Genomic DNA, 11,961 nt, shown 5'->3' with positions numbered 1-11,961 from the left:
GGGGCCCCCCCCGCCCCCCCCCCCCCCCGGACATCCTGGGGGTGGCGGGCGCTGTGGATCAGAGCCACTCATCCTATATACTTAAGTCCGTAACCCAGGACACCTGGGTGCACATGCACAGTTACATTAGACGATAACCAAGGAACATCTGTGTGCACATTCCTATTTATATCAAATGCTCAGCAAGATTCTGAACATCTGAGGGGTTCTGACCATTTTCCTGTATTTTCCCAACAATTCACCTATTGATGGACATTTGGGCAGTTTTCAGTTTGGGGTCATTATAACTAAGGTTGCTGTGAGCCTTTTTGTATAAGTCTTTGTGTGGACATATGTTATGCTTACTCTTGAGTGAGTGTCTTGGAGTGGATGGCTAAGTCATAGGACAAATGTGTGCTTAAACTCTTGGTGAAATCTAAAAAGTAAGGCATGATGAATTATTTGAAATGCTACAGATGTTTGGTAAGATAAGGAAAGGAACAACTGGATTTTTCAGTGATGAGGGTATTAACTTTGAAAACTGCAGTCTCAGAGTAGTAGGTGGGAAGAATTAGGAAAAACTGAAGGGAGAAGTTTGGACAGGGAGTGTTGATAACCTAAGGAATTTTGCTGTAAAGAGTAGAGAGAATGAGGTGGTGGTATTTGAAAAGTGTGAATTACTCACTTTAAAATTGTTAATTTTCTGTTGTGTGAATCGCACTTCAAAGAAGAAGGAAAACAAAAACAAAAACAAATCCTGATGCCCAGACTATACTGCAGTCCAATTAAATTAGGATCTCCGGGGATGGAACCCAGGCATTCAGGTTTTGATTTTTTTTCTTACAAGCTCCCCAGGTGATTCCAGTATGTAGCCAAGGTTGAGAAGCAATGATCTAAGTAGGGATTGGCAAACTTTTCTGTAAAGGGCCAGCTAAGAATGAAATAATGTCTCTGTTCTCACTACTCAATTCTTCTGTAGAAGCATGAGAGCAGTCACAGACAATATATAATGAATGAGTGAGCGTGTTTCACTAAAACTCATTTACGGTAGCAGGCGGTGGGCCGGAGTGTGGTGACTCCAACCTAAAGGCCAAGTGATGGAGGAGTGGTTCTGCCCAGGCAGCCTGCTCTGGAGCCCTCAGCGGAAGGAAGTGAGCTCCCAGGCAGAGCCAGGCCATGAACTCAGGGCTACCACCTGTTCCACTTCTCCCACTGGACATGCTTAATCACTTCAGAAAAGAATAAACATTGAAAACAAAATATTAAAATGCCAACACTTGTGTTTAATTCTAGCTGCAAAAGATAAGGAAAAAAACAAAGAGAAGAAATTCAAAGAGTTTATAAGAGTGAAGCCAAAGAAGAAAAAGAAAAAGAAAAAGAAAACCAAACCTGGTAATTTTTCCCCTGAGTGTTTCACTTGGGTTTCCTTACTCAATGCGTGGGGAGGGTTTGCTTTCTTTCAATGAGGAGAGGAACAACCAGCAAGCCTTTACCAGGGCTTGTGGGCTCAGCCTGGCCCACAGGTGGTAGGGGAGGCTCCCACTCACCCAGGTGTTACAAGGCCCGATTGGTATTTATAAAGCCCTTCCACTCGCTACATTGGTCAGTGTGCCCTGCCATAAGGGCCATTTTGTGAAGGCATCCAAGTGCAAGAGTATGTGCAGATGCAGGACTGTATTTGTTTATACACGTAACTCTTAAACACATGCCTCTGAACCCTCCTAAGAATTCAGTTTTTTTTAAAATAAAGATGACCGGTAAAGGGACTTGGTGTTGTCAGCACCATGCTATCCAAAGTGAGCTAACCGGCCATCCCTATGTAGAGATCCAAACCCATGGCCTTGGTGTTATCAGCACCACACTCTCCCAAGTGAGCCACGGGCCAGCCCAGGATTCAGTTCTTGAAAAGCATGTGTCTAGCTCCACAAAACTTTAAGAAAATCTGTGTTCCAACCTTGGGAGTTAAAGGAATGCCACATTTTATTCTCAAAGTCTCTTCTGAAACAGTCTTTTATTAAAAAAATTTTTTTTATTGAATCGAAATTGATTATACATATTTTTGGGGTTCAACATTGAGATTGTTGATCTAATCAATATTACTAGCATATATATTGTTACGAATTGTAATTATTCTTTATGCCCCTTGTCCAATTTTTCCCCCTCACCCCTCTAATTACCCTAGATTTCTTCTCTCCTTCTGAAGGAATAATGGTTACTCTGATTTGTTGCCTAGATCTGTCCAATGCTGAGAGGCATGATCAGGTCCCCCAATATTATCATAGAGCAGATGCTTCTTCTGTCACTCTGAAATGGGCTTTATGGAGAGAGACATCCTCTTATTTTCTTTATCTCTGCTGGTGACTTTCCTTGTGTCAATGCATTCCCATGGTTGGCGGACCATCTGCATGGTGGTTGTGGTGTCTAGCCGCTTTCGCAGCAGCCGTGGTTATTGTGGTGGCTGTAGTGGGCCACCACATGGAAGTGATGTTTTTGGCATGCTCCTTGGCGCTGGTGGTATGCCTGGTTATGGGGTGTGTCGGGTCCCTGGGCAGAACCCAGGGCACTGCTGGCATGGTGTGCCTGGTTGTGGGGGGGGTCTGCTCCTTTCTCCATGCCTCTGGTCCCTGGGCGGGCCCTGAGGTGCTGGCGCAGTGTGCCTGTTTGCAGCAGGGGGGCCTGGTCCCTTTCTCCTTGACTTGCGTCCCTGGGCAGACCCTGAGGCACTAGCATGGTGTGCCTGGTTGTGGGAAGGGGGCCTGGTCCCCGGCTCCATACCTTGGGTCCCTGGGTGGGCACTGAGGTGCTGGCATGGTGTGCCTAGTTTGGGGGGGGGGTCCAGTCCCCTTCTCCATGCCTCAGGTCCTTAGGTGGGCCCCGAGGCACTGGCACGGTGTGCCTGGTTGTAGGAGGTAGTCTGGTCCCCTTCTTCATGCCCTGGGTCACTGGGCGGACCGTGAGGTGCTGGCATGGTGTACCTGAATGTGGGAGTGGGCTCTGGTCCCTGGCTGCAAGCCTGCAGTTCCCAGGCAGGCCCCAAGATGCTGGTGGTGTGCCTGGGCTGGAACTAATTTTTTCTTCTTTGCTTACTTCTAAAACGGGGGAACTTCCTGTGGGAACCAGTACTTGAGCTGTGTGGTTGAGTTAAATTGCTGCTTTGCTGCTTTTTCCCTAGGGAAAGCTTTTTGTGCAGCTCAGGGTTTAATGGTTGACCTTATAGGTACTTCCAGCTCTCCAGAGACCCAGTGCACCTGGGTTGTGTAGAATCTCTGATATGGGCCTGAGTTTTTTCATCAAACTGCACCCCATGCAATTATATATTCCAGACCAGTCTCCTTTGAGTTGTCCTGCGCTGATTAGGGGGTGGGTTGGCTTTCTTGCTGTGTCCCAGAGTTCTCCCTGTGGGCCTGTCTCCCACACCACCTGTGCTCTAAACACTTCCCATTTTACGGGCCATGCGTGGGTCCCTTGCGGTGACTCACCGGCCTCTGAATGGCTCCCTTTTTTCAGTTGTTCTGGCTCCTTGCTCCTATGTGGGTCTACGGGAACCCTATTAGTGGTCTTGCTGTCCTTGGGCCGCCAAGGCCCTCTTCTCCCCTGCTGCCTCCAAGTAACTCCATCTGAAGTTCACAGCTGCGGCTTCTGCCGGCTCCTGCTCCATGTGTTCCTCCACTCCAGCCTTAAAGCAGCTGCAGCCCGAAACACTCAAAGCAGGTTTTTCTTTCTTTCATCGTGGTTTCTCCCGCTTTCATGAACTCCGTTGGTCTCTCCTCCTCTTTCCCTGAGCTCCAGCAGCCTCAGCTTGGTTGGTGTTACATTTTTATAGTTGTAAATTGATTTGTAGGAGAGAGTGACTCTGGGAGCTGTCTATTCTGCCATCTTGACCAGAACCCCTGAAACAGTCTTATGGAAACAGGAGAGAGGGATTATGGTGATGGTGAGGAAGAAGCACTTGGGTTTGAGGTTCTCAGGTAGCTGCAAGTGTTAATCTCTAAATCTGCCTTCTACACCTTTTCTTGGTAGAATTGTCTCCAAGCATTTAAGCTATTTGAACAACAGGCTTGTCAGTTGGTTGAAATTAATTCTGGAATGCCCTGATGATGTCTGGGATTGATCATTCCTTCCTGATCCTATTCTTCCAGAATGCCCCTGCGGTGAGGAGATCAGTGACACTTCCCAGGAACCTTCTCCAACCAAGGCATTTGCTGTCACCAGATGTGGTTCGTCACACAAGCCCGGAGTCCATATGAGCCCGCAGCTCCATGGCTCAGAATCTGGAAACCACAAAGGGAAAGCGAAAGCATCTGGTAAGGAGGCTCTCTGCTGGCCCAATCATTTGCTGATCATTTGTTGGAAAGCACTTAGAATAGTGTCTGGTACAGAATAAGCACTTAGTAAAAGTTAGCTGTGGTTGTAACTAATCAGGCACCTAGACCTAGTGACTATGGTTCTGATTATCCCTGGAATCTTTTCCTTCCTCATTCCCCATTGTCTACAGACTGTAAGCCAGGTCCTGGCTGGATGGGATGAGGCTGAGGAACATGTCAGAGTTGTTAAGGATGACGGTCTGTGTGGCTCATGGGAAGTTATAGCTCCTCTGCCAACGAGCTCTGTGACCTTGAGCAGCCACTGACCCTGAGCTTCATTCTTTCTCAGTGAAATGATGAAATGGAGTTCGATTCATTACCAGGCAACACACTTCATTTGGGCTGCTACTAGATGACAGACCCTAGGAACAGATTGGCATCCCCATTTCCCAGCCCCGTTGAAAGCTCATGGAGCAGTGGGTTTTTAAAATTTTATAACTTTAATTTTAAATAGTGACTGTTGTTTTCCCCTTCTTCCCAGAGGAGGATAATTTGAGTGAGTCCTCTTCTGAGAGCTTTCTTTGGAGTGATGAGGAATATGGCCAAGATGTTGATGTGACCACCAACCCAGATGAGGAGCTTGATGGGGATGACCGCTGTGATTTTGAGGTGGTCCGTTGCATCTGTGAGGTCCAGGAGGAAAATGACTTCATGATTCAGGTAGGTAGAACTTCCAGGAAACAGGTCTAGAGAAGCACAAACTAGTCTTTAGAGGGAATTTTAAGGCCAGCAACAATGGCGAGTCACATAAGAAGTCCCAGATGTACAGTATTAACAACAGCAGACTGAGCTTTGCTTTTTGGTTCTGCTTCCTGGGAATTCCAGGCTGCCATAAATAGCTCCTTAATAGAATAAGAGAGGACTTGAGGAATCATTTAGTCTAAACCTCTCATGCTCTGCTTGAGGCAGCTGGGACCTGCAAATGGAAGGGCCTTGCCAGTGGTCACAAAGTGAAGAGTTGAACAGCAGGGACTCAGATCTTCAGAGTGGCGGTTTAATCTTCCTGTGGATCCATCTCTTCTCTTTGAGATAAGTAGAACCCAGAAGTAGGGGTGCAGCCAGGCTCAGGAACCTAGAATTCCATTTTGAGGAGCTTGGTCTACCTCACTTCCTGTTTCTCCCTGGAGTCAATTTGGTTCTTTTTCCTTTGTTACTTGCTTATTTTCTTGGAAAATGCAAAATGATCACCCATGACTCCTTCCCCCCACTCAACTTTACATTATTGTGCTTGAAAGACTAGCTAGACTGAGGTTGGAATCTCAGTCCCAATTCTAAATTACTGGGCAAGAAATTCCAGCCAGGTTTAGATCCGATATTATTAGTCTTTGGAATAGTCACCTATGGCCAGAGAGGGAAGAGGTTTGTCATGGGCCAAATGCCCACCCTTGGTTGAGCCATCTGGTCTGGTGGAGGTGGAAGTTGCGGGGTGTGTGTTCAAGGTCACATTGTATAGAGAGGCTGCCTACCTCTGTTATTGTGTGATGTGTGAATGGGGGGCAGGGGTAGAGGTTGTTCCCATTAAAGGTGCTGGCTGCCCATCACCCGGTAAGAGTCTACATAGTCTGTTGAGATTATGAAAAGAAGGCCCAACCCCTTTGACTTGCTTTCTGAGTTCGAATATTATTTCCTTGTGCTTATTGTGCTGTAGGTCAGCATGGCATTGATTTCTTTTTTTTTTTTTTTTTTTTAAAAGATGACCGGTAAGGGGATCTTAACCCTTGGCTTGGTGTTGTCAGCACCACACTCCCAAGTGAGCCACGGGCTGGTCTGTCATTGATTTTTGAAATTCACTTTTGGATTTTGACTTAATATGCAGTTGTGTTCATGCTGCTTGTCTTTGAATTTGTCTTCTTCATACTCAATAATCCCACTTCCTTTGATTTCTTGAAACATTGGGGCTTTGCTGATGATTGCTTAGATATAAATAAAAGAAATACATTTTTTTAAAATCCCCAAATAAGCGGAAATTTTAAAATACATTTTGTATAGCCATAGATCAAAGAAAAAATTGCAAAGGAAACTAGAAAATGTATTGAAATAGTTTGAATTAAATGAAAACTAAAACAAAACAGGTATCTTTAAATTTCCAAAAAGACCTTAGAGTAAGCCCATTTGCTTTTTCATTTTTTATTTTCCCTTTGCTTTTTATTTATTTATTTTTTTCCTTTTTAACTTTTATTTTGAAAATAATGATACATTCATAGAAAGTTGCAAAGAAATGGACGGGGAAATCCCATGAACTTTTCTCCCAGTCTTGCTCCTATGCCAACTGCTCACACAACCACAGTACAATATCCAAACCAAGAAATTGACATTAGCACAATCTATAGAGCTTATTCAGGTTTTGCCAGTTATATTCATGTACTCATTTGTATGTGCAGATAACTGAGCAATTTTGTCACAAGTATAACATTGTGTAACTACTACTGCAGTCAAGATACTCAGGTGTACTGTCACCACACAACTACCTCATATTACCCCTTTACACACACACACACACACCCCACAAGACTACCTCATATTACCCCTTTACACACACACACACAAACACCATTGTCCATTCCTCCCTCATCCCTAAACCCTGGAAATCACTAACTTGTTTTCCTTCTCTGTAATTATGTAATTTTATGATTGTTGGTTAATGGATCATAGGGTATGTATCTTTTTGAGAGAGGCTTTTTTCACTCAGTGTAATTTCTTTGAGTTTATCCAAGTTGTGTGTTTCAATAGTTGATTCCTTTTTGTTATATTCCCTGATATGGAGGTACTGCAGTAGAGCTCTTTTTATTAAGAGTAGCAACCATGTATGGTTTAGTAGTAATTTAAATTTTCTGGAGTATTTTTATAAATACTCTTTCACCTCTAACAAGTCTGTCTCAAGTCATTTATTTACCTTGTTTTATAGTTGGGAAAACAAAATTATGAAGATATGATTTGCTCATGGTTATATAACCATCAAATAAGTTATCAAGTTACAATTTCAACCCAGAACACCTAGGCAAGTGTTCTTTCCCTATACTGCTTTAGCTAGGGGGATGCATGTTTACAATTGAGAAGTGAAACAAAAAATCTTCCTTTTGAAATATAATGGCATTGCATAGGCTGGCTGACCACACACTCTTTAGTTTGAGGGTGTCTTTTCTTTCTGAGAAGTTTTCATAGTAGCCTCTGGGATTCAAGGGTATGTGAATGGTCTCAAACAACATCTGATATATATAACCTTTAGTATACCTTGGTTCATTGGTTTTCAAATCTTTTTCAGCCTCAGAACCCCTTTTCCAAATGGACTCTTTTCACCAAACCCCAAAAAGTATAAGAGTTAAAAGCAGTAATTTTGAAAGTTCAAAATGGGTAATCTTCACTTTTTTTTTTTTTATGGATGACTGGTAAGGGGATCTTAACCCTTGACTTGGTGTTGTTAGCACCATGCTCTCCAAAGTGAGCTAACTGGCCATCCCTATATAGGGATTCGAACCCGTGGCCTTGGTGCTATCAGCACCACACTCTCCCAAGTGAGCCACGGGCTGGCCCCAATCTTCACTTTTAAAGTCAGAAATGTGAATGGTGGCATATTCCCAGAATTCTGATATGCACTCAGAGTTGTGAGTGACAATTACTGACTTGGAGCACTTCAGTGGCTGATTTGTTTTTCTCTACTTGATCATACAGCAGTGAGACAAGCGTGATGCAGATGGCCATTGTCAGGGTGACTTTTCATAAACAGCATGCTGTACTAGGCACTTTGATTAGTCAGAGATGGGAGGAAAGGCTTTGATCTGAGGATAACATAATACTGAACTAGCCTGCAGTACAAAATTATGTGTATTGGTCGGCTTGGAACATGTTTGAGTGTGCATTTTTTCTTTTGTTTTTGAAAATAGTCCCATTTTAAAAACGTACGCATTTGCAGAACCTCTCTCTATGTGGAATACAGTTGGAAAATTGTTATGTAACATGAAGACTATTATAATTCTTTAGTAGAATTTTTTTTAAAGGTTTGTTTTTAAAGAATGTTAAAGATCTTTAGTTTCTACACTGCCTCTATGGGTGTATGCTCAGTTCCAGGCTTTAGTGGCCTCATCAGATTTGGCCCTCATCTGTCCATAGAAATCCTCAGTGGATGATTAATGAATGCCCCTCCCAGCAAGGCTATTCTGCCTAATCAGTGTACAGCCTGTTTCTTTTCACCGTGGTACTTTGTCCATTGACTTTTCTATAAGTAACAAGGATAAATGGGGTGTTTGATGGTAGAACATGGTGTGCCATTATGTGCTATATGAAGAAACTATGTTTGGATCTATTGGAGCCACACCAGCTGTTACATGGCAGAGTCGGAAGCTGACTTGCTGTCTTCTGCTTCCCAGGTGCCACATGGCCTCACCCCAGCTCAGCACTTGTATCAGGCATTGTGGTGTCAAGCTGTCTTCAAAACTCCTTTGCTTTTGTTCTAGAGGATTTTTCTCTGCTGTCCACTTGAGCCAAGAGTGTCCAGCTGGCTTTGTGCTATGGAGAGACAGTTTCTGATTGTCCCTGTCATTGTGAGCAATGTACCTTTTCCACTCAGTAACTTTAGAAAAAGGCATAAATTTAGAGGATGCCAAATGGAAGATATATAGTTTAAACTTTTAAAAATGCATTCATGTCTAATTACAAAAGCATGAATAATTTTTTCTTAAAATAAAATTTTAACTTAAACTAATATTTTGAACTATCCCGGAATACATTTAGAGTTTGTTTTCTAGAAGTGCATGCATTACTTTAGAGAAATAGTTTTCTTTGATCATTTTTATTACTTGATTGGTACCAACATGATTCAAGTCTATATACTATAGTATATACTATAGTATTTGATTTTATTTATCAGTGCTAATTTAAATCGCTGGGAGGTAAAAATCCTACTTAATAATCACGAATATTTGAGAAATCTGGGTACTACATAGAATATGAACATAAGGATACACATTTGATATTTAAATTGTTTTAATTGCTCTAGAATAGGTTTTGACAAACTTTTTCTTAAATGGCCATAAAATAAATTTTTTAGGCTTTGAGGGCTGTATGGTCTTGTGGCAACTACTCATCTCTAACACAAGCATCTACAGGCAATATGTAAAGCAAATGACCTTGGCTGTGTTCATTAAATACTTTATTTACAAAAGCAATATTCAAGCTGGATTTGGCCTAGAGCAACAAATATATATTAGGTGCCCAACTCCAGTAAAAATTATGTAGCAGTTTTTAAAAGAAGCCCATTTAAAAAGTTTTGTTTTAAAATTTATATTGTTTATTTATTGCTAGCTGCCAATGCAGTCACATGCTATAGTTCAAAGTCCAAAAGGCATACAGAGAAAAATCTTATTCCCCAACTGCCATATCCCCCAACTACCCATTCCCTGGAGGCAGCTCTTATTATCAGTTTCTTGTGTATCCTTCCAGAAATATTCTTTGGCTAAAAAAACAATAACAAATATATTCCCTCCGTTTTTTTTTTATTATGGTAAAATATACATAACATAAACGTTACTATTTTAGCCATTTTGAAGTGTAAAGTTCAGTGGCATTAAGTACATTCACATTGTTGGGCAGCCATCTCTTTTTTGTCTGAACACAAATGTTAGCATTTTAGATATGGAATTTTCAACATCCTTCTTTTTTCACTTAACAATATATAAGTTAAAGACCATTTCATTTTCGGACAAAAAATCTTTCCCATTCTTTTTCCTTTTTTCTTTTTTTTTTTTTTTTGGCAGCTGGCCAGTACAGGGATGAAACCCTGGACCTTGGTGTTATCAGCACCACGTGCTAGCCCATTCTCTCTTATGGCTGCATAATGGATGGATCATCATTTAATTAATCCTTCCCCTGTTGATAGATATTTAGATTGTTTCTAATCCCAGTTGATGTAATGAATAATTTTCTATATAAATTATTTTGTTTTTGTTTAAGCACATCTGTGGAACCAAGGTTTAGAAGTAGAATTCCTGGGCCAAAGCGTATGTATATTTATAATTTTGAGAAATATTGCTGTTTGTCATAGCAATATTATATATAGCCTCCCTGAAGGTTGTACCAAAGAATAGGCCAACATCCTTGTTCATTACAGGGTATTATCAAAATTTTTTTATCTTTGCTCTTCAGGTAAGTGAAAAGTTAGTCTGTTAGTATAGCTATTTTGTAATTTATTTCTGTCACCTCTTGCAGAGTGACAGAGAAGCAAAAGATTACTCAGAGCCCATGTATTCAGAGCAATGAGAAACCTGAAGGGACTGCACCTGGGGAAAACTCTTTCATGAGAGGAGAGCCCAGGCACAGCCCCAGGTTTTGCTTCAGTTTTTATTGAAAAGACAAGAAAGTTACAGAAGAAACAGAGGTGGTTAATCAATCATAGTGAGAACATACACAAACTGGCTACATGACAATCTTCATTAAAGCAGGTGTAACTTAAAATAGTTCAAGCAATTTACCATCAAAAGGAGTCATAAAACTAAGCTATGTGACTACAAAAAGAAACAATGAGATAATCACCATAGCAGTGCTTAACTCCCCCAGAAACTCAAACAGCTTAGGGCAAGATGTGGAACGTCCCCCAGTCACTAACTAGCAGAATATCCTTAAAGATTTTAGCTTACATACTCACCCGTCATTCAGGTTTAGCTGCACCAAGGGCAGCTACCCTCAGAGCAATCATTTTTCACTGTGCTTCAATTCTCTTTTCTACATCAAAGGCTTTAGTCCTGTGAAAGTTTTCTGGTCTTTCTTAATCTTAGCAATTCTACGTGTTTTCCTAAAGGGTTGGGTTTTGGCCTCCTAAACTACAGGACTTTGGTCCTTCTACTCTACAGCCTAAACTAAGGACTTTGGTCCTCTACACTACAGGACTTTGGTCCTTCTATGCTATAGGCTTTGGCCCTATGAAATACATGTGTTTTATTTCTATCTCATTAACGTCAATATCCCCCACAATTTTTTAATAGACTTAAAGAATTGTTATAATTGTAGCATAATTTGGAAAACAGAAAATCACAAAGCAAGATTACAGACATGCATATATAAATTTAAATTATGTTCTATACATAAATTTTTCAATGAGGATAACATTTTTAGGATGAAGAAGTAAATGTTTATTTTAAAAACTTTGTGCAGTATATAAAGAATTTATTGTTATTTACCCACAATCACAAAACCTAGAGATACTAATGTGTATACATTTTATTAGTCTGGGTTTGTTTAACATTAGTTTATATTAATTCAAGTTAGTTTACATTATCTTTTAATGGTTGATTTGAACATCTTTTTATTTAAGAATTTATTTTAGGGCTGGCCCGTGGCTCACTTGGGAGAGTGTGGGGCTGATAATACCAAGGCTGCGGGTTTGGGTCTCTATATAGGGATGGGCGGTTTGCTCCACTTGGGAGAGTGTGGTGCTGACAACACCAAGTCAAGGGTTAACATCCCCTTACTGGTCATCTTTGGGGGGGGGGGAAAGGAAAAATTGTTTTATTTTTCTTTGATCTCTCTCTTCATATCCTTTATCTATTTTTCTATTGGAGGTTGGTCATTTTTTACTAATTTATATGGGCTTTTTTTTTTTTTTTTTTTTTTTTGTCTTTTGTTCTTT

At 41.2% G+C, this 11,961-nt stretch overlaps 1 protein-coding gene across 4 annotated transcripts in view; it reads left to right on the top strand.

Annotated features, from left to right (window-relative positions):
* Positions 1-11,961, top strand: part of PHF20 (PHD finger protein 20) — a 164,271-nt gene that overhangs the window by 130,474 nt on the left and 21,836 nt on the right. For all 4 annotated transcript variants that reach the window (XM_008569338.1, XM_008569260.1, XM_008569191.1 and 1 more), the window contains 3 exons: positions 1,273-1,371; positions 4,119-4,283; positions 4,825-5,003. In XM_008569338.1, the coding sequence (XP_008567560.1) occupies positions 1,273-1,371; positions 4,119-4,283; positions 4,825-5,003 (443 nt within the window). The remainder of the gene's footprint in view (positions 1-1,272; positions 1,372-4,118; positions 4,284-4,824; positions 5,004-11,961) is intronic.

The sequence above is a fragment of the Galeopterus variegatus genome, unplaced genomic scaffold (genome assembly GCF_000696425.1).
Source record: "Galeopterus variegatus unplaced genomic scaffold, G_variegatus-3.0.2 Scaffold3, whole genome shotgun sequence".
NCBI lineage: Eukaryota > Metazoa > Chordata > Mammalia > Dermoptera > Cynocephalidae > Galeopterus > Galeopterus variegatus.
The sequence above is the reverse complement of the archived record's forward strand: the minus strand, read 5'-3'. Positions and strand labels throughout refer to the sequence as shown.